The following is a 24,478-nucleotide window of genomic DNA, read 5'->3' as shown; positions in this document are numbered from 1 at the left end:
AGTTAGGCTTCCTAAGCAACCAAATTGGCCCGGTTGCTAGGGTGGATAGAGTCACATGGGGTAACCTCATTGATGTGGTTCTCGCTCTCGGTGGGGGGGGCGTGGTGAGTTGTGCGTGGATGCCGCGGAGAATAGCGTGAAGCCTCCACATGCGCTATGTCTCCGCGGTAACGCACTCAACAAGCCACGTGATGAGATGCGTGGATTGACGGTCTCAGACGTGGAGGCAACTGAGACACTATGCCACCATGTGGACATTGGGAATTGGGCGTTCCAAATTGGGGTGAAAAAGCTGTAACCCGAGCAGCTGAAAAAGTGGGCGGATACATCTAAAATTCTTCATTCATTATAATGGCAAAACAACCAGATTTGAGCGCTACAGGATTAAATAAAAATCCATTACGGTATGAGTGTCAAAACTCGGCTGTGTTTCACGCAGGTGAATGTGACCTCGTAGATAAGCTACGTTTAATGCAAATGCAATACTCTCTCAGCCCATTAGTTAATCTCTACTTAATGAACACCATTAAAACGCTAAAAATAATGATAATGATAATGAAAACGCTTTCTAAGTGTACAGATGTGAGTATTAAAATAATAATGCAAACCCACTTTACATTTGGACTATCATCTGCCATCATTAGGAGAAACCCGAGAAAAGTGAGCGACCCATTTGTATAAATATATAACATTTAATGCATCCCCCTCTTTTCATAATCACAATCATGAGGGATAAATGGAGTGGAAGCCGTGCAATACACACAGAAGTCTGAATCAGTATAAAATCTAGTGAGAGATATAACTATTCAACAGCTGTGGCAACACCATCTGAAAATCTCAATCTACTGTCAAACATTCATTATGTCACTATGTCACATCAGGTCAAATTACAAGGAGCATATCAACTAGCGTTGGGAACCGAGAACCCTATTCATTTTTTAAAAGAATACTTGGTTAAAAAGACTCACCAGTCAGTCTCCAACTCAATTTGAATCAGTCTAATGACTCTCTCTTTGAGTAAATCGTCAGAGGCTGTTAATTCAGAATGAACTGTAAGCTGTTAATGTTCTTAAAGAGCACCTAATATGGTTTTTAAACGTACCTAATTTTGTTTTAAAGGTCTCATGCAATAGATTTGCATGCATCCAAGGTCAAAAAAACACTTTAATCCGCTCATTATTTAAATTGCGATTTAAAAGCATTGCCTTTTTCCCCCAGTGTCAAAAATGATTCGTTCAATGATTCGTTCAATGATTCGTTCTAAAGGATTCATTCTAAACTCCTCCTTTCAGAGAGCATACTCTGCTCTGATTGGTCCATTCTAAACTCCTCCTTTCAGGAGAGCATACTCTGCTCTGATTGGTCCATTCTAAAGGATTCATTCTAAACTCCTCCTTTCAGAGAGCCTTCTCTGCTCTGATTGGTCCATTCTAAAGGATTCATTCTAAACTCCTCCTTTCAGAGAGCATACTCTGCTCTGATTGGTCCGTTCTAAAGGATTCATTCTAAACTCCTCCTTTCAGAGAGCCTACTCTGCTCTGATTGGTCCATTCTAAAGGATTCATTCTAAACTCCTCCTTTCAGAGAGCCTACTCTGCTCTGATTGGTCCATTCTAAAGGATTCATTCTAAACTCCTCCTTTCAGAGAGCCTACTCTGCTCTGATTGGTCCATTCTAAAGGATTCATTCGAAACTCCTCCTTTCAGAGAGCATACTCTGCTCTGATTGGTCCATTCTAAAGGATTCATTCTAAACTCCTCCTTTCAAGAGAGCATACTCTGCTCCGATTGGTCCATTCTAAAGGATTCATTCTAAACTCCTCCTTTCAGAGAGCATACTCTGCTCTGATTGGTCCATTCTAAAGGATTCATTCTAAACTCCTCCTTTCAAGAGAGCATACTCTGCTCTGATTGGTCCATTCTAAAGGATTCATTCTAAACTCCTCCTTTCAGAGAGCCTACTCTGCTCTGATTGGTCCATTCTAAAGGATTCATTCTAAACTCCTCCTTTCAGAGAGCCTACTCTGCTCTGATTGGTCCATTCTAAAGGATTCATTCTAAACTCCTCCTTTCAGAGAGCATACTCTGCTCTGATTGGTCAGATGTCCCAGTCAGTTGTGATTGGTCTACCGCTTAGTGTAGTGTTTGAGGGCGGGTCAAAGCTGTTAGCGAGCAGCCAATGATGACCAGAGGCGGGTTTTTTGTTACCAAATTACGTAGGTTAGTACAGGAAGTAGGTCTGGAAATACTAACGACTCGTTTCAGGTGTTCAGAAACGGTTCTTTCATTTGGGAGTCATTAACTCCATTTGTGGTGCACTTTGATTTTTGAAAACAAAAATGTAGTTTCTTCTTTTCTTCTTCCCTGAAGAACAATAAAATTATGCATATCTTTTTGGATTTTATGCTATTTTGATCTTATAAACATGAACATTTTTAAACTTTACCATTAAATTGCATATACAAATTAGCACATTTTGAAAATAAATAAATAAATCATAATTTCAGAACCTATACTTCTATAAGTTGAAACATTAAGAAAATATGAGAATGTGACATAAACTGGAGGCAGATTGCTGCCATCTGGTGAACAAAATATCAATACCATGACTTAAAAAACATGTCATGCCAGTAACAGCCAGTAGATGGCTGTAGCCACCCACTGTGTAGTTTGACGGGTTGTTAAAACCTAATTTTATATTTTATTACAAGATATGCATTTGGATATATATTTGGACATTATCAAACTATTATTTGTCTAAGTTTAGCATTTTGAAATGGATTTGAAGTGTCAGTTCTTGCAGTTAATGTCATTATGCTTGCAATCAAACCTGACCATGGTGTTACAAAGACACAGAATAACCATTTTTCTACCAATAAATTATTTAAAACATAAAAATGTAAAAGCTTAAAGTAAATGAATAATGTCCAGGAAATGAACATCAAAAAACAGAAATTAATTCAGAAAATTAAATTAGAGTGTAAAACAGAAGGTTCAGAGTAAACATTTAGCAATTTTAAACTTTCTATAATTAAAAATGTTTTTGCAAACGTGTGTGTGTGTGTGTGTGTGCATGTGTGTGTCAGATTGCTGTCATCAGCTGGAAAACAACAGATGACATGTAATGCCAACAATGACCAAAAGATGGCTGTAGAGCTCCACTTATTTATGCTGTGTGTGTGTGTGTGTGTGTGTGTGTGTGTGTGTGTGTGTGTGTGTTCTGCATTGTGAGTGTGTTATCGTCTCACCACTTCATTTCCGAGTGTGTGTTTAGCATCGTGACTGATTAATTATACTTCTTTTTTACTAATGTATATATGTGTTATAGTCTCACCAGTTCAATTTGATTTCGGTCAAAAATGACCGAATACATAGGAGGATTAAAATAAAAATTCGTAGTTATTTGTAAAATACTAAAATAACTGGTATTTTAATCAGTAAGGGACCAGAATCGTTAAGGCCATGTTTGAAAATGCATTAAATCAGCAATGTTTACACTTCTAAATCACGCTACAACTGCATTTTGTTTACACCGGAAACTTTCCAAAAATGCTCTCCACGATGACGTAATGAATTAGTGTGGATGTGGCCTAAACTTCTTACACATCCCATCTCTAGGATCAGCTCTGAAAAAGGCACATTTTAGTCGCAGTAAGTGCAACTCAAGGTTGAACTTGACGTGACGCATCTAACAAAGGATGGCGATGACGTGATAAACAGATGCCAATGTGCTGTCAGGTAATGGATGCACTTTAGTTGGAGGGCACTCAAGAGTCAAACTCACACATCCTCCTGAATGCAAGCTGCTAGCACAATAAAACGTAATAAACTGATGCTGCAATAGAGGTTTGCAATATTTTAAATATTCAAATATATATGCAATGATTTTTACAATACAATACAACATTGTAAATAAAGCAACATTGTGAATATTATGTTACATGTGCTTTTAATTCAACCATTAAGTTTCTTAAAGAACATGCCATTAGATCATTACTTGTCACATGACTCACAAATTTTAACAATGTTTTCATAGTGTCTCCGATAGCAAAACCAGCATTAGAGTCGGCAAGATCAAACTCTCGTGTTTGGTAACTCTTTACTTTATAAGGTCGTTTTCGTTAACATGAACTAGCAATAAACAACAGCATTTATTCATTTTGGTTAAATGTTAATTTTACAATAAATAATATTTTTTAACATTAAAGTTGTGCACGTTAACATTAGTTAATATGGACTAACATGAAAGAACATTTAACATGAACCAAGATGAATAAATGCTATAAAAAATATCAATAATCATCGTTAGTTCATGATTACTTATGCATTACCTAATAAACAAACAGACACTTATTGTAAAGTCTTAACAAATGTTTAAATTAAATACAAGTAGGTAATATTGACGTATTGTTATATTGGTGCATATAATAGAAAGAGATTCAATATTATTCTTCCTTGCGTTCATCTAGTGAAAACAATGTTTAAAACATGCATTGATTATATTAAACTTACATTGAACATTTTGAATCTAATTAAGCAGAACAGACAATCAGAAATGTGAAACTTTCTTGCTCGTGTTGATTCGAACACCACAGACGTACCCACCTGGCAGGCATACTGAAAGTTCGTTGTACCCCCCAAACGAGGCGTTGCGTATGAGTTTTCGTCCGTCCGGATGGGCCGGCTGGGCCGAGATGGTTCCTCCACAGGTGGAGAACCGGCGGCGACCCAGAATTCCTTCTTCCTTCATCACGAGGGCGGCCATGGGGGGGCCTCACCCTGATGAGGGCGAGTGTTAGCGCCTTTGGCGTAATTCGGTACCACACAAACACACGTACACCCGCTCAGGTCTGCTCTAGAGGCATACTCGACTGCTGCTAGTACTACAGCTGACCAGCCGTGCTCTGAAATACTCACTCAGGCTCTCTCCCTGTTACTCACTGCAGCTCGCCCTCCCCTTGCTCTAGCACGTCTGTGTGTGACGGGGGAGAGAGAGAGAGAGAAGGAGAGAGAGAGAGTGAGAGAGAAAGTGTGTCGTCTCAGATTCTTGGACGCTCTGACCGTCAGTGGAAATAGAAACGGCTTCAAGCTGCGTCTTCAGTAAACACACCTGAATGTCATTCTGTTTCTCTGTGTATTTTCAATGTAAGACTTGTGGGTGAACCTCATAAAACATATAGAAGAATATCTTTAGGAATGAAGCCCATTTTAAGATCATCCAGAATTTTGTGACACTAACGTCATGAAAATTAGGAACATTTTCCAGCAAATCTTCATTCAAGTGCCGAGTCATTACACTGACGCACACACCACGAACACACACAACGGCTGTGTCAGTGTTCAAATGATGGAGAAAGGAGCTCTTGATGCTATTTGATGTACAAACCCAGCCTAGATGGAACTTGTGACAGATATCAAGTATTTTTTTAGCCTAAGTAAGGCATTTTAATTACCACAGAAGCACGTCAAGTCTTAACTACCCCCAAAACTCAGAATGAGACGTTCATGTCTGCAAGTGCTTTTCATGTGGAGTTCAAAGCGTCGTTGATGTGAATCATGAACGCAGCTTCACGATTGCTGTAACAAAGCGGATAGTCACAGTCTAACGGCAGATCAATATTGTGGAGGATGAGCGTTTAAGAGATGTTAAGCCTATTGCAATGAATACGCGACCTATATGGGGACTAGTTCTTTCAATTAGTCAAACTCACAATTAGACTTTGGGCAACGTTTAATGTTTCTTGAATTGGTGATATTTTAGTGCATTTCTCTCTTTATACTGTGGAAGGTTTTGTTTGGAAAATGTTAATAAGGCATTATATTGATACATATTTTTTAGTTGTCTTCCCTAAGAAGAAAATAAATACATTTTCACAGGAAAAAAAAGTATAGTGTCAAATTTCAGACCTTTCAAAATCTGTAATTAATCCCAATTAACATGAAAATTTTTGCAATTAGCCGCAATTAACTATTTTTTTTTACTAGTTGCGCTTAACATAAAAAGATGTGCGACTAATCGCGATTAACATGAAAATTGTGCGATTAATCGCAATTAACATGAACGTTTTCTTGATTAATTGCGCTTAACGTAAAAAACTTTGCGATTAATCGCACTTAGCGTGAAAAACTGTTTGATTAATCGCGATTAACATGAAACATCGTTCGATTAATCGGGATTGCCATGAAAAGTTCTGCGGTTAATCACAATTAACATTAAATAATGTTCAGTTAATTGCGCTTAACATAAAAAGCTGTGCGCTTAATTGCGCTTAGCATGAAAAACTGTTTGATTAATCGCGATTTACACGAAAATGTTCACTGTTAATCGCAATTAACATGACATATTGTTCGGTTAATTGTGCTTAACATAAAAAGTTGTGCAATTAATCGCGCTTAGCATGAAAAACTGCTTGATTAATCGCAATTAACATGACATATTGTTCGGTTAATTGTGCTTAACATAAAAAGTTGTGCAATTAATCGCGCTTAGCATGAAAAACTGCTTGATTAATCGCGATTAACATGATTTTTCTCGATTAATCGCGCTTGACATGAAAACGATGCGCTTAATCGTGATTATAAATGTTAATCGATTGACTGCACTATACTGTGTGTGTGTATGTATATAAATATATATATATATACATACAAGTATCGGGTCCGATACTGCACTCATGCACTCGTTCTCATGCTCGTAAAAATGCTTAGATACCAAAAACCGATAACATCTGACATACAAATTTCATTATATAAACACTGAGCACACAAATTAAAATCACATTATGTCCTGTTGAGATTATTTAACCGCAAAAGCTGTGATTTAATGAGATAAATATAAGGTTTGCATGAGCGGCGCGCTTCAAATGTGAGCTCTTTTCAATGTGTGGAGACAGTGTTGTGCCGCTGCTAGCTGCACGTATCTTTTAAAGTTCCTCCATTGCTCATATATGGAAAAAACTCGCATGAGCATCACAGGCTCTGTTGGTAGCAGATGGCAGTGAACAGAGGGCAAATTCACGTGGTAGCGTGGGGCACATACAGAGTACAGAGTACATACTTATTACTTAAGGTCACGTAGCAACTGGCTTTTCCTGGACTGAAAAGCTGCCGTAATAACACAGAAACACTTAAAAATAAAAGCTCTTGTCAATATATTGAGACTGTCAATCCGCGCATCTTATCACGTGGCTTGTTGAGGACGTTACCGCGGAGACCTAGCGCATGTGGAGGCTTCACACTATTCTCCGCGGCTTCCACGCACAAGTCACCACGCGCCCCACCGAGAGCGAGAACCTTTTGTTCAATTACGACCTGGATATGATTTCGACAGTTTTGGTGAGATTCACCCCATGTCTTTCTGTATTTTCCAGTATCTGTCTGCATTTGTGACTGTCTCTCGTTCCATTCAGATGTGATATTCTCTTTCTCTCTCTTTCTTTCCCAAATATCTGCAGCTTGTTCAGAGAGAACGCTATATGAAGGATACTGTAGCTCTATATCTACTGCAAGCTCTTAATATTTATCACTAACACAGACATACAGTGCTGGTGAGAACAGAATCCAGACTTTGGCCAATCAGTATTTCTGAATACAGTACATACATCCATATGATTACATGTAAACGTATGAACCGTGCATTGTCAAAGCCTTACAGGGGATTACGCCGTACTTAAACAAAATACATACATATGTACATTTTTTGATTTTTCAGCTGTTTTTGGAATACAGAAACACACCTCACTCAACATCCTGCACAATTTATGGTATTGATTACGTCTGTTTTTAAATACTCCAGATCTATCTTCTTCCATCCGAGCTGACAGTGTTTTGATTCTCCATTTTAACCAATCAGATTTCAAACCGGCCATCCAATCAGAATTCAGCCTGGACTTCATAACAATTCATAACAGACTGGTGCTCGTTATATATAATCTTACCAGCTAAACACATCAGAACGTCCGTCCAGCATCCATCCTTGAGTCTGCTGATGTCACAGTGATGTTGCTTGGCAACAGCCTCACCAAAATGAACCAAGAGCACCAAACTGATGAAACTGAAGGATGACTGTGAATGACGGCCTAATTAACATAGCTAATTAAGACGCTCTGGTCTATGTATAATTCAAATGATCCTGTGCTGAATAAAAGCTATCCTTCATTCTGCGGCACAATTTTAACATCGCATAACCAGACTCAAAGAAAAACGATTATACTCAGTTAGCGTACTTTCATAATGCACAGGGTGACGTAACCTAAACAAATGACAAGTGCAATACACTGCTTGCTTCCTTTGCATAAATAGCAATGTTCTCTCATTCAATATATTCAAAACACTTCATGGGTTTCTGCCAATCAGAAGAGTTTTTACCAGCTCATTGGGACTCAGAGCTCATGCACTCTAAATTCAGTGTTAAATACGGGTCAGAGAGGCGAGTCAGCGGCCACAATTAGCTAAATTAGGCTTGAAAACACTGCTGTTAATCTGTAAATCTACTGAACAAAATTAAAGATGGTGGGCGACTCCCTTTAGCCAGATGGGTGAAAACACGCTCTGAGCCGTAAGCTCTGCAGTCATGACGACAGTCATTGATTTGGGGTTCCTCTGGGGACGGGGGGCTGATTATCTGCTACAGGGCGGGAGTTCAGACCATCTGACCAGCACACACACAAAACTACGAGAGAAACAAGTTTAGTCAACAACATGTTCTCTTTTTTTCCTCTTTTTAAGCCTTTGCCATAAAAAGACCAACGATGTCTGCTTTGTACTCATTTGTTCTATACGTTTGTATTTTCTGAGGCACAAATTGAGTCTAAATAGACACACAACTTGTATAATTTCTGTAGTACGCCCAAATGACAATAGCCAAATCATACTGTTCATGTGTTAAACTTGCTATAGTTTACTTCAATGTTATTTCTTCATCAACTAGCAATGCCAAATGTCAATCAAGTCAATCACTGAAACACCAGCGCCACCTTGAGTAAGAAACAGAATGCATAATTTATGTGTACATGCTTGGGATGTGAACAATAATTATTCGAATAGTAAAAATACTATTTGAATTTCGCAATTTTCAAAGTTTTCCTTAGCTGGCCATAAATACAGTGAGATGCATGTTAAATCCTGAACACAAAAACTGCCAGTTATAACAGAATGCACTGGGTGGCGCTGTTGAGTGTGGACACAAGTTGATCACATTAGTTGAGCAAACGGTTCTGTCAGTACGGTCAGTTGGACACCAGAAAAGCGGGTTATTGTGAGAACGTGGCTTACTTTGAGAAAGCTGGGTTCCTGTTTAAATGTACTGGATAAGGGTTGTGCACTTTACTCTCATATAGGTGCAGCTCGTCAGAAAACAGCGTCCCCGTAGCAACGTAATCCCCGCGCCGCTTCTGTAGTTGTTTGCAGAAGCATTGTGGGGATTCCGTTGCTACGGGAAACATGGCATCCATGAAAGACTATGCTAGCTGAGGTAAGGGACGTTCCATCATTTAAACTGGTGTCTATAAACGAGTATAGTTTACTGAGCAAGGGAATATACATGTTTTTCTCATGAAACATGAGATACAATATAAACATTATAACTATTATATGCCAAGTGTTTATACTCATCCTGTACGTTAACTGCGTCAGTGTACTCTATTAGCACATTCATTCTATTCTTTTTTTGTTTTCACTTGCATTGCTTGTTTAAAAACACAGGGCATGGTATAGGCTTGTTTTTTATAATGGTGACGCAACCTTTATGACTAAAAAATTATTTTACAACGTCTCTTTCTCATTATCTTCATTTAAATAATAGAATATTCAAATATTCATTTTTTATGAGCTTAAATATTCGAATACCATATTATTGATGAATGCCCATCCCTAGTACACGCAGTTAATTCACCACTGTCACACAGAAAATCAATGTGATCTATTGTATTTATTTGTATAAATATAGTACTAATTTCTCATGCAATAAACAAATAAAAAGATTATAGAGTTGGTAGTCAACTTATATATATATATATATATATATATGAAATAATCATAAAAATATCATTTATGGAAATGCAAAAACAAAAACGACACTATTACATATTTCAGGTCTTTATTGACCCAATACACTTTTGGAACTTAAGCCATTATAAAAACATATACAGTGTGTGTATATATATATATATATATATATCTCTTTTTTTATGTTACACTATTTATAAGAGAGAGATATGCCTTTAAGGGTTAAAGCACTCAAAACTTTGGCCCCTGCATTGTGCTGCATTACTGTAAATTCATGTTATTTGGAATTTTATGTCATTATTCAGTTGTTCAACAAGGTTCCAGTAACTTAAAGCTAAATTTCTAAGTAATTTGTAATTTCTGTAATGTGTATTTTCTATGCCACAATCAAAATATTGTCTGTTTTCAAACAGGTTTCCCAAACATTCCCCACATCTTTCATTACTTGGACAATCAGATAGTCCCGCCCCAAACACACTCACCACAGGAGAAAGGCAATTTTTTTTTCGAATTTTACGTGCTGGGTTTTGCTGCAGTTTCCTGGCGCTACAACAACTGTGCGTTATATTCTCTTTAACACAAATCACGACTACAAAGGCACTGACAAAGTCACTCACACACTGTTATGTTATGAACCACACCAGGTGTGGTGGTGGCCTAGTGGTTAAAGCACAGGGCTGTTAATCAGAAGGTCATTGGTTCTAACCCCACAGCCACCACCATTGTGTCCTTGAGTAAGGCACTTAACTCCAGATTGTTCCGGGGGGATTGTCCCTGTAATAAGTGCACTGTAAGTCGCTTTGGATAAAAGCATCTGCCAAATGCATAAATGTAAATCTAATCACATTTACTGTAACGCTTCATTTGAAAAGTGATCTTGATTACTTGAAACATGTAAGGGCAGGTGTGTTTGATTAGGGTTGGAGCTAAACTCTGCAGGACAGTGGCCCTCCAGGAGCAGGTTTCCCCACCCCTGGTTTAGGGTAAGGATGTCTGTTTTGTTTACCTCTCATTTGCTTTTAGGACACAATTGGTTAGGTTTAGGTTAAAGTGTTAGGTTAAGGATGTCGTTTTACCCATTAAAACATCCATCTAACATTTCCCTAAAAATCTCGTCTGATTATAACAACATTTCACTCGCTTTTGGCGCCCCCCACTGGACATTTCACTGGGAAACTGATGGTTTTGCATAAATGTTGCCACGGTCACGTAATTTTCATGAGACCAGGCTGGCCTCATCACTACTTTGCATTTGAAGTACTGTAATCCGTTAGTTAATTTTGCATTCGTTTTTGCAGTGAAAAAAAGCCCTTTTCTCGAATTCATTTGGCTGAGAGTGTGCACATTCGCAAGAGTGAATGCACAAGTTTAAATGGTTTCTAAATGTTAGACAGCATGTTGAATTATGCATCATTATTTAAAAAGAAAACCGAAGTTACTGTTTGAACAGTTTCTGGGTTCAATACAAGTTAAGCTCAATCGACAGCATTTGTGGCATTATATTGATTACCACCTAAATTTATAATGACCTGCCCCACCATTTCTTAAAAAAAAAGAGGAAAATCTGAGTTACAGTGAGGCACTTACAATGGAAGTGAATGGGGAAATACTCACCGATTCAAAAGTATAGCCAAAGACGGAAACAATATGCGTGTTAACATGATTTTAGTGTAATGCCGTAAACCCTAAGTGGTGGTGGCGTAGTGGGCTAAAGCACAGAACTGGTAATCAGAAGGTTGCTGGTTTGATCCCCACGGCCACCACCATTGTGTCCTTGAGTAAGGCACTTAACTCCAGGTTGCTCTGGGGGGGATTGTCCCTGTAATAAGTGCACTGTAAGTCGCTTTGAATAAAAGCGTCTGCCAAAATGCATAAATGTAAATGTAAAACCCTAAAATGACTGTAAAAATTATGATTTAAACAACTTTACAGTTCAAATAATATACGAGATGAGACTTCGGAAGCCACTAGAAGCCTTATGCAACATGACAAGGATGCAGGATTACCAGCCTGGCAAATAAGCTTTCTGAGCCGGACCTCACAACGCCTTCAACCCTACTAAACAAACCACCAAAACAACCAGTATCCCCAATAAACAGATCTAATCTTGTATCTGAAATACTCCATTAGCACCCAATATGCCTTCTGAATATCACGTTTCACACTTTACACCAGTATTTTTATGAAAACAACGCTGTCCTTTGCACTTTAAGTGGATAGTTCACCCATAAAAGAACATTCTGTCAGCATTTATTCACCCCCATGTGGTTCAAAACCTGTGTGAAATGCATAGGAAATTGTTCGCCTCAGTCACTATTCACTTTCATTATATGGGAGACAGAAAGTCATGCACGTTTTGAAAGACAGAATGTTTATTTGTGGTTGAACTATTCCTTTAAGTTAATGAAACTTTGCTTGATGTGTTGTTCTCACCAGATACTGTTGCACGCAAAAATACAAATATGTAAACCATGTGTCTCATTTCATAAGCCTAAATATAGTCATGCTTAACACAGACTAAAAGCACTATAAAACTACCGTACTTGCCTTTAGTGCAGGAAGATAAGACAGTTGCTTATTAATGAGAACACTCATGCATTCAATAAAAAACACACAACATGCGGGGCTTACGTCCAACACATTCCACTCACAATCAAACAATCGTTGGCGCACACAACGGCCATAATATTCCCAGACAGTTGGTTAATATGTGAAATGCACGCTCACACTGAGCCAACCATATGCAAAGTGCCCTGCTCCTCATTGGTCAAAATGATTGCAGATGTAGGTAAAGCCACTTTTGATTGGTGGAGCTGCTTGCTGTGCATTTTAACCCTATTTACTGATGGGATGTAATCCGTTAAATCCAGGCCAACCACACCGACTCGCTCTCAGACAGGCAGAAAGAGAGAGGGCCAGTAAAGAGGATTTGCACGCTCATATCAGTCGCCATACTGATTCGCTGTCGCCGGAAGGAAGCGTTTGTGCGTGTTGTGTCGGGTTACTGCTGACGGCACTGAATAATTGAGTGAAATGTGGCCCTGCAAGATGAACTCACAAACAAACTTTCTATCAGATATTTCCAAACAGTGTGAACTATTTTAGACACACCCAAATGCCTGTGATTCACACAAGACTAGAGGAACAGTGAATGGGCATTTGAAAGGAAAGCATCTCCCTTTGGGAACAGTGAAGGGCATTTGCTGTTGCCATGGAGACGGGCATAAAGGCATTGAGTGGTTTTGTGAATATTGTGCAGAAGTGATCACGTGAATGCATAGCCTTTCAACAGTACAACAAAAACAGATCATAAGCCACACGTGTGACACTTTAAATGTGAACACACTATTGCAAGCTTCAATCATAGGTAGGCATGATGCATTTATTCAAATTAAAAAGGATTTTCACATTCCTCATCATTATAAAAGCTCAGTCTTTTGATAACATTAATAACTCTGATCTCTAGAGCTATAATCCAAGGCATCACAGGTGATTGTAAATGCGTATATCTTTAAGCATTGTGGATTTAACCCATTAAACTCAGATGGGCCAGCGAGAAACAACAATAACGATCAAAATACTAATAACTACAGTCTTTTCCAACACAAAATAGGTATTGTTTGAAAGCTTAGAAGTTGTACTTTACAATGCATGTAGGCATTATGACCAAAACTGAACAAGTGCTTTGAAATTTTCAGACAAATCAGAATTGTTTCCGTTTTGATCATTTATTAACACAATTTGCACTGTACATTTTAATGCAATCAGTAAAAACCTCAAACTTTCATCAAATAGCCATGTGTCATATGTTGTTGCAAAAACATCATGATACCAACTGATACTCAAGGCCATGTGTATTTTAAGGTTTCAGGCGCAGCTCAAGTCTGAAATCTGTTTCTGTGACTTTGGGGCCCTCTAGTGGAAAACCCCAAAACTACACAGGTGACATCAAAATTGACCCTGTTGACTTTCATATTACATTTAAATTTACATTTATGCATTTGGCAGACGCTTTTATCCAAAGCGACTTACAGAGCACTTATTACAGGGACAATCCCCCCCCGGAGCAACCTGGAGTTAAGTGCCTGGCTCAAGGACACAATGGTGGTGGCTGTGGGGCTCGAACCAGTGTCCTTCTGATTACCAGATTACCAGTTATGTGCTTAGACCACTACACCACCACCACTCGTATAATATTAATTATCATAGCTTAAAATGTATGATTCAATAAAATCCTTACATATGAAACCAACCCTAAATGATTTAATGCTGAATATCCTGTTGTGTCACATTATGGAGGTAAATGCACTGCAATTGCCATTTCATCTCATCGTTAAACAACAACTGACCAAGACATTTTTTTTTTCGTGGTTAACCTCTGAAATACTTCACCATAAACATGACAGATTTGAATGTTTATTTGTTTACGTCAGTACTGGCCTGGGATCAGGTTTCTTCCAACGTTTAAAACGATATGGCACAAACTGACCATAATAAGATAACTTTGGGAGAAGCCCACGTGTTTGTTGTCTTACCGTGACTGTAGCTGACGCCCGGGCTCAGGGAGGGGCTTGTGAGCAGGTCTTTACTAGGCGTGTCCTTCCCACGCTGGCTCATTCTTCCCGGGGTCAAATGTGCCACATCATCACCAGGCATTAAAGCAGCTATGGCAAAATAAGAGACAGACACAAGACATATTTAGAAAACGATGCTGAATCAATGCAGCAAACACACCTTCTGTTAAAAGTCTATCTTTGTGCTTTACTCCCTCTAGTGGGTGACACTCAGTAATAAAAATAGGCAAAATGATAAGAGTAAGAAGTACATGGTAACGCTCTTTGGTATAATACATTATTGTTAGTATTACTATATAGAGGTCGACTGATAGTGGATTCTGCAGACACCAAAATCTAAGCTGGTGGATAAGGGCGATAACCGATTTATCTGTAAAAAATGTCCGTACTTTTAATGGTAAAAGAATGTAAAAATGCTACAGTAGATTCTGGTAACACTTTCTATGAAGCCCATATTTATAATGCATTGTGAAGGCATTATAAATCCACTATACTGCATTTGTAATGTCTCATAATATACCTTATAATTGTATATAACCACAATTATAATCCATTAATATCTTAAATATTCCTTGTCAATATATAATGCATTATAACATGACAAACATAACATTTTATCTGCATAAATAATAAGGTATTATATATATATATATTAGTTGTGCTTTAAAGGTCCACCAAATCGCACCGTTGTCACGAAAAGAGAGCTGAGCCGTAAGGCAAAGCTCTCGATCTACCGGTCAATTTTTGTTCCTACCCTCACCTATGGTCATGAAGGCTGGGTCATGACCGAAAGAACTAGGTCGCAAGTACAAGCGGCCGAAATGGGCTTCCTCAGAAGGGTGGCGGACTTCTCCCTTAGAGATAGGGTGAGGAGCTCAGTCATCCGCGAGGAGCTCGGAGTAGAGCCGCTGCTCCTTTGCATCGAAAGGAGTAAGTTGAGGTGGTTTGGGCATCTGGTAAGGATGCACCCTGGCCGCCTCCCTAGGGAGGTGTTTCAGGCACGTCCAGCTGGGAGGAGGCCTCGGGGAAGACCCAGGATTAGGTGGAGAGATTACATCTCCATACTGGCCTGGGAACGCCTCGGGGTCCCCCAGTCAGAGCTGATTAATGTGGCTTGGGATAGGGAAGTTTGGGGCCCCCTGTTGGAGCTGCTGCCCCCACGACCCGACTTCGGATAAGTGGTTGAAGATGGATGGATGGATGGATTTAAAGGTGCTGTAAGTGATTTTTCCATGGAGAGGTAAGCAACAAAATGTCCAACTCCCTGAAAAATATTAATTAAATAAGTTTCTTGAGATATCTCTCTGTTACAGCACTTGACTTTGTAAACAGTAAACAAAAATGTGTCCACGGGCTGCGGTCAATGATGCTTTCTGCCTGTCAATCATGTTGCACGTTCTCATAGAAATGGCGTTGCAGCGAATTATTGAGGCTTAAAGCCATTTTTATGCCATGTTGATCATAACAGTTGTCAAGAGAGGGCGCTGTTGTGCTGCTGTTGTTTTTTTTTTTGCACGATGTCGGTCTCAATAAAGCTTGTTTTTATCTTTGGAGTGTGGGGTTTTGGAAAGAGGGGGCGTGGCTAATTCAACAGCTCAGTCTCGTGGAAGTAGAACGGCTGAAATCACTTACAGCACCTTTAAGTGACAAAAGCAATGCCAAGATGTTTTTAAGTGGTTATATTACATTACACACAAACACACACACGCACACAAACACACAAACAAACACACGCACACACACAAAAACACACACACACGTACACAAAAGCACACAAACACACACACAAACAAACACACAAACACACACATACACAAACACACACATACACACAAAAAACACATGCAAACACACACACACACACACACACACACACACACACACAGGTGAATGTCAGCTTCTTACCTGTGGTGGCAGGGTGTTCTCTGTTCTCTGCATGGGACTGAACACACACACACAAGCACACAGAGTCACACACACAGAGACACACACACACACACACCCACACACAAAGAGGGTCCGCCAGGAAGTGGTGGGTGTTGGTGAGGTTTTGGACACATGTTGGCAGCAGACAGACACGCAACATGAAAGAGACAAAATAAAAGTCAAACAGGGAGAAAAGAAAAGCAGTATTAGTTAAAAAATAACAAGAACATAATGGAAAAACACACTGGCAGCACAATTACAGCTGAACACAACAACAAAGACTAAGCTGAACAAAAGGGGGGTTAACCACACACAGACAAACATGGCACAGTTCGGACAATGTGGTTATGTGACAGTTGCAGTGCCATTACAATAAAAAGCTGCAGTGATTGGCTGTGAGAGATTTAATCTGATTAGTCTGCGCATCTGTCAATCACACGGTAAACCAAATGCACTTAAGTGTTTATTTGCATCCTCATTGAGTCCCATTTAATCAAACAAAACAGGTTTATAATACCATCATGTATGTTATTGTCTGATTAATAAAGCTTTAAGCGCCCCTGATGACAGAATTAATTAAACCTGCACAAATTGATAAAATGTCAGCCACCCAAAAATTACAACACTATATAATATTACAGAACAATTTTATTAATATCTACAAAAATATTTCAGTGTATAATAAATTATCTATTCAAATTTTATATAATAAAAATGTAGTAAAGTTTTTATTATAAATATTCATAATAATTATTAGTCTATTTACAAATTATATATATATATATATATACAAATTTTACCATTAAAAACCAAAATATTATATATATATTATATAAAATAAAATTGAATGAAATATTTGAATGTACATTTAGTATATTCATAATATTATACAAATATTTTACTATATAATTAAAAAAATATATTTCTATATATGATTAATTATGATACATTTTTTATATTTGAAAAACAATCATAATTAATAATAATACAATTACAGGGTGGCCTAAAAAAAACAGGGGCCACTATGTTTGATAGCTCATATTTTCAAAATGCATAAAGATGATTTTTAGCGTATTTCTACGGCTTTATGTAAACAACAAAACTAAGCTGCTGCGACGTCATCGTGAGCAACAACATGCAACAAAAGAATATGTAAATCGTTTAGCTAAGTTTTCAATGGCAGTAAAATTATGTTTCTCTTTCACCATGTGGCCAAACAATTTCCTTATTTATTTATAGCAAGTTGTTACTCACAATGACGTCACAGTGACATAATTTTGTTGTTTACAAAAAGGATGCATTTTTAAGATATGAGCAATCACATTTTTTTTGTGTTTTTTTTTGTTCCATCCTGTATGTTATATATTATAATATAATAATAGTACTAGTTATTATAATGTGTAATATTATTATGTGCATAATTATTACATTAAACGCCACTCACATATCCTTTGACTAAATCTCGTTGTCAAACAGTTTAATCAAGACCGTCTGTCTGAAGTTACTTACCATATAATCTCTGATAAAATACTGAAGGTATATTCAAGAATGATTAAACATCAGTCACGGTGGATTAAAAGAGGATTTGTAATGTTTGGCCACTCATCATGGTATCAAAGCTGTTTTCAGAATTACTAGGATTAAATAAAAAAAAACACAAATACGTACAAACTGAATCAGTTCAAAAGCCTTTAGTGCATTGTAGATTAAGTAAACATTTCCTATTGTGTAAACATCATTCTGTAGCAAATGCAGTTGGTCATCCAGGCATTTAAAAATCAAGTAAATATATTGCATACTGCAAAAATAGTACAAGCGGTATTAGGCCTGTCGTGATTATAAAATAACCCTCTGCATGCGGTTATGTAATCTAACCGCGGTTATTGGGCATTCAAATTCCAATCACAGTTTAATGCCCAAACAAGGGAATTTTTAAGCGCCGATACTGTATAAATGCAACGTACGATGCGTTTGTGTCTTTTAGTCGAGTCCGAGCATCACTGAGCTGCACCGCGGAGGTCAACAAGCTCCGGTCATGAACAGCACGTGCATCGCTCCGATGCATCGCTCTGTCAGCAGAGGCTCGCGCCAAACTCCTGCGAAAATATAAACGAACAAGTATAATTAATAATAATAATATCTGTTTTCACTTTAAATGATCGTGTAATGGCAAATGTTCCTGGTTCATACCCGCCGTGTTAATGATAGGGCTGCGTCTAATGAGTATTTTGATAATCGATTAATCTAACGATTATTCGACGATTATTGCAACGATTAATCATCAGCTCTTAATCGATTATTCAGCTTGTGCCGCAACTTAAAAGGTTGTATTAAACGTGCTTACTTACAATAAAGAGGAAAAAATGTATCTTTTAAAAATACCTCTAAATGACATTCACTGAATTAAAGAAAAAAATACTTTTTTATTAAGTTTAATACAGTATAAAAATTAACTGCAAAAAAACCCCTATCATAATCAAGTGTTTTTGTCTTGTTTTCCATTTAAAATGGTCTAAAAATCCTTAAAACAAGATACATTTACGTGAGAAGCAATATATAAGATATTTATACTTGCTTTAAGAGAATGAATCTTAAATATACAATAAGTGTATTTTATATATAAGTGTGTTTTTCACTTTGTTATACTTCTGCGAGTGCAGTAAAGACAAAATATACTTATATTCAAGATCTGTTCTCAAAAAGCAAGTCTAAATATCTGATATGCTGCATCTCAAGTGAATGCATCTTTATTAAAGGATTTTTAGATCATTTAAAATATTAGTATTTTTAATATTCAATATTCTCAGATAACTAGTTGTTCTTCTGCAGTAAAGCTGCTAAAGTAAATTTACGTTGTTTTAAAGGAGTTTTAGATATTTCTATTGGAAAACAAGCCAAAACAAAAACGAATCATAAACATATTTTGTTGCAGTGTATATGTTGGTTCCTGTTTTTCATGACTTTTATTTTGAAAAGTTTGTTCATGTTCCATGTCATGTTTTGTTCCTGTTTCCCTCCATGTTCATGTGTCTTGTTTTCATTGGTTCATTGTTTGATTACTTTGTTATCCGTTCTAGTATTCTATAACGTTGTAGCTAGCAATGGCAATGACGAAGACGATGTGTATAACCCAAGAGCAGTTTTATTCAATAAACGTGAAATCCTAAATCCTAACTTTAAATGAGAACTAAACTAGACATAAACATAAACATGACTAAAACATGGATAAACGTGGCCTGACCTAAACTAGACTTATCATGGCTTAAACATGACATGGGCCCGGTTGCATAAACATAGCCATTAACTTAAGACGGCATCTAACAATTATTTTGACTAGCTAAAGACGCCATAGAAAGCCTGTTGCATAAAACAAGCTCACAGTTGTCTTTAGTAAGACAGTCTAATTTGCATTGCATTGTGGGAAAAATAAGACACTGAACAGCTTTAAAAAATGGCCGACAGTGGACGCTCAATACATTTTTTATTCGCTGAGAATATTTGCTTATTAGAGGACTACAATGCTTCAAAATGTATTTTAATGAACACATTTAGTGATTTAACCCAATTAATTAAAAACACAACATTTTGTTACCATTTTTTAAGTCAAAGTCTTCAACCAAGTCTCAACTCATGCCCCTTTCAGCCCCCACTGGCTCAGCTGACAGTTATTTTCAATGGCAAAATGGAAAGTAAACAAATGTTAGCCTGAGGTGTGCTGTCTTACATTTTGGTCTTTAACCCTCTGGGGTCGGCAAACGCGCCGGCGCGTTTTGCTGTTTTTTTTTCACATAGCAGCAACATAGACTTAAAATACTCCGTCATTTATGGTCATATAAATACAATCAATACATGATTATAAACTATAGAGGGTCTTCTTTTTTTGTGTACACTCATATTAACATCAAAACCTTGTGTTTTTTTTTTTAATAGATAAAATAAAAAGGTTGAGCTTTCAGCAGTCTCTGTGTTCACGATCATATTTCAGAAACACGTCACTAAAATTAACTTAAACTCCGCGAATTCTTCTCACACAAACATGAAACATATGTTTAAAGAAAGCTTAAAATGTCTACTTTTAAATAAAACAATTCAAATTTAAAACAAATATTCTCCTGCAATGTAATCTGTATGAAACAAAGCGATGTACAGTTTTTACCGGTCCATCTCATTATCTGTAATGTGATCCCACCCACCAGCAGAGCGCGCCATTCATACGCTAATGTGCTGAGGCGATCAAGGGAAAAGTACACGCCCCGACCGCGGAGATTTGATGTAAACACAACACAACTCAACTTGTCTGCATGTTTGTAACGATACACAGGCGATCAAACTCTTGGCTATTAAGGAAGAGTTAAAATTTTTCTGAGAAGAAGAGCGGGACTCCGATTAACGTTTGTATTTTGAAGAGTGACTTGATCCAGCAGAGGATACAATTTCAAACGAGTAAGTCGTTTAGTTTTCATTAGCTGACATGCTATTTTATATAAACATGGACATATTTTACTAGTCGGACTGTTTCCAGACAGGATTCAAAGTTTGACATTCAAAGTATTGACATGTCCTAATAGGCAAGTTTTAGTTACATGTAAATGTTGTTATTTGCATTGTATGCTTTATGATATAAATATGATATGTAATATGATATAAAAATAATATGAATGTTAGATTATATTTTAATGTGTGTATGCTGCCTCGTTATCATCAACAAAGCTTGTGCTTGCAAACATGTGTTCAGGTTAAAATGCACTTTAAATATGCCCATATTAGAAAATCAGCATACTACCATATGTATTTTGGATAAAATAAATGCAGTCTTGGTGAGCAGAAGAGACTTCTTTTAACGGTAGTGTAGGTCTAAAATTAAGTAAAGTCTTTATGTAAAGAAAATATATAGTCAGATTACTTCTTTTAACTTAAAACTTGATTTTGATCATTAAGTCTCCACACATTAATTCTCTCTCTGTCACATTCGTCATTGATGGGCCCAGAGGAGTGGTCTTTGTGTCCTCAGGTGTGAATCTCATCGATATTCATGATAGTTCACGCCTCCTCGCATATTACCATTCAGCACTAAAATTGTCACACAAAAGTTAAATGACTATATTTTTTTGTATGAATGAGTGATCAGGATGATTTTTCACATCATTTTGTAGCAAAACCTCTAGGCTACAAGATCCAGTTCTCAAAAGTCTTGTGGACAAATGTTTAGTATGTGTTATATGGCCTTATTTCAGTGACTTAACATTTTCGTTTTTTCAAAAACCACGCATTAACGTTATTTTCTCAAAAATACAAACCTGTACATACATGTTGCTCACATATTATTGTAGCCCAGTTTGTGCTGAAGACAGTGTTATCAGACTTTAGATATTAATATGTTTTTAAGCAACTGAAAAAAGCACAAATGTCAAGGCATGTCAAAACTTCTCCAGGGCCCAAAACACCCTCAGACCCCAGAGGGTTAATTAGACTGATCTAAGTTTTTATGCAACTGACTGAAAAAATGAAGACCAACATTTTAGACGACTAACTAGTAAGACTAGTCTAAAACAGTTTTATGCAACCGGCCCCTGAACTTTGAAAGTGCTACCAAACAAACATCAATACTAGACAAGAGACAATGGCAAACATGAGGACTTAAATACATGGACATGAGGAAACATAAGCCAATTAACAAACAGAACCCTAAACAAGATAACAAGACCATAAGCATAAACCAATACAAACTAGAACGGATAACAAAGTAATCAAACAATGAACCAATGAAAACAACATGGAGGGAAACAGGAAGATCACAGGACAAGGAAACAGGAACAAACATTTAAAAATAAAAGTCTCTCTCGTATTAATAAAGCTGCGTATTGCCAATTTTCATCACGATAAGAAATGCACAGTGACATATATTACGATTCAATAAGTCACGAGCAATCATGTTATAGTCTAGCTGCTTTAAGCGTGCGCACTCGTGACAGAGTGTGCATCAGACGGGTGCAGCTTCAATCTCTCCCCCTCAGATCGGGACATTCGTGCAACTCACAGAAGAGGCGCTTTTATTGTTGACGTTGCTGATAACGTCGACTAATCATTACAGCCCTGGTTAATGACACGCATTGTCAAAGAGGAGGAGACGCACACTTACTTGCTCTTTTACTGTATAAAATATAAAACGAAACGTCAAAGGTTTTGCTTCATGACAAATAAGAGCTTGTGGGTTTAATCCGAGCATTAAAATAACGTGTGAAAGTGAACAAATTAGGAGAGAAATATTTTACTATTGCATACTATAAATCTAATAAAATATATATAAAATGTATATTTTATTTTTTATTAAAAAAAGTTTAAAAAAAAAGTGTAAATGTACAATTTACCAAAACTAAAGAGAGACATTTAGAAATATTTTTAAATGTAAAAAAATAATACATACGTTTTTAAAACCTTAATAGGAAATCATAGTTTATTGCGATTACGTTTTTTGATTTATATATTTGAAGTTACTTAAGTAAAAATGACTTCTTGAGGTGCGCACCTTATGTGTAAATGTCAATTAATCATGAAAGCACTTAACGAGACAATTAATCGTCATAATTGCAATTTTTAGTTTGACAAATAATCGTCAGCCAAATATCACAATCCTTACAGCCCTTAGTATTGTTGTAAGCAATTCTGAACCTCTCCCGTGATCAGCCAATCAGAAGCCATTCTTATCATTCTTTAGGTTTTCACTTCAGTTGTCATGGATAATGGCAAGCTTTCATAAGTTTAGCCGAGCAGACGGAAAAGTATTCGTTATATAATCCTAAAACACAACTAAACGTCTGCTCCGTTTACTCTCGCACTCGGCAGGGAAGAGCAGCATCTGTGTTATCATTACTGTCCATGTTTTCTACACCGTTTCCTGTCACCCTCCCAAAGGCCCTTCTGATAAAACGGACAAATATAACATGCTTTCCTTTTGCCACTTTTTTCACTAAAGGCTTCAAACACACATCTGTACATTCCTAGATGACTAAATCAATCATCTGAGCTTGTTTAACCCAAACCTAGACTACTTCCTCTATCCTGTTTACTCTCACACACACGTAACACAAAATATAATATTGATATTAATGTGCATTTAAAAATCTCTTTTCCACACTAATCCACTTTTATGCAAATATTTAACCCATTAAAAAAAAATACTATTCTACTATTACATTTTCTTTCTGTTTAAAAGATTAGCCATTAGTGTGAAAATGACTGGAGAGTGATTTAAAGCTTAAACTTTTGGTCTATTTTTAAAGATATTTTGTTTATAGTTAACAGAGAAAATCAGGTCACTCTTGTGTGATTGGTCTGTAGTCATGCACAGCTAACTAATGCCAATCAGTAACAGATCTGGTTAGTTTGAGCATTCATGTGTATAGTGGACGGTCTGAGATTACAAAACAAAACAAAACCATCTACAATGTTGATGTTGGGGAAAGTGAGTCACTTTCGCTGTCTAGCAATCGATCTGTGATAGCATGGATTCTGCTGAGCTTCCTCAAGCTTTGACTCAGTCATAGTCATCAGTCATCAGTCATTGTACTTACACAGTGGGCACAATCAGCACAAACACGCACACACACGTGCACACACACCTTTAAAGGAATGTTAGGCATGAATGTTAGAGATCCTTTCACTGCATGATAAACGTAAAAGCTTGGTTTGACACGCAGAAGCTGCGTGACTCCATTCTCTCTGAGCTGCCGCTATTCTTAAAGAGACAGTAGCAGTTTATATATAGCAGTCTCGCTGTCGGTGGGGTGCGTGGTGAGTTGTGCACGGATGCCACGGAGAATACCGTGAGCCTCCACACGCACTACGTCTCCGCGGTAACGCGCTCAACAAGCCACGTTATAAGATGAAATGAGATTCGTCCTCCGTCACCTGGATTGAGTCACTATGCCACCACGAGGACTTAAGAGTGCATTGGGAATTGGGCGTTCCGAATTG

The 24,478-nt window shown here is 37.4% G+C and overlaps 1 protein-coding gene across 10 annotated transcripts in view; it reads right to left on the bottom strand.

The window, feature by feature from the left end:
- LOC127637183 (oxysterol-binding protein-related protein 8-like) overlaps window positions 1-24,478 on the bottom strand; it is a 92,309-nt gene that overhangs the window by 31,181 nt on the left and 36,650 nt on the right. For 4 of the 10 annotated variants that reach the window (XM_052118119.1, XM_052118118.1, XM_052118123.1 and 1 more), the window contains 2 exons: window positions 16,484-16,520; window positions 14,540-14,668 (listed from right to left, as the gene is read on the bottom strand). In XM_052118119.1, coding sequence (XP_051974079.1) covers window positions 14,540-14,668; window positions 16,484-16,520 — 166 coding nt within the window. Of the gene's footprint in view, window positions 1-4,604; window positions 4,966-14,539; window positions 14,669-16,483; window positions 16,521-18,468; window positions 18,601-24,478 lie in introns of those variants that run through there. The other 6 variants (XM_052118124.1, XM_052118127.1, XM_052118126.1 and 3 more) reach the window with 5 other exon arrangements.

Source organism: Xyrauchen texanus, chromosome 45 (genome assembly GCF_025860055.1).
Source record: "Xyrauchen texanus isolate HMW12.3.18 chromosome 45, RBS_HiC_50CHRs, whole genome shotgun sequence".
NCBI classification, from domain to species: domain Eukaryota; kingdom Metazoa; phylum Chordata; class Actinopteri; order Cypriniformes; family Catostomidae; genus Xyrauchen; species Xyrauchen texanus.
The sequence above is the reverse complement of the archived record's forward strand: the minus strand, read 5'-3'. Positions and strand labels throughout refer to the sequence as shown.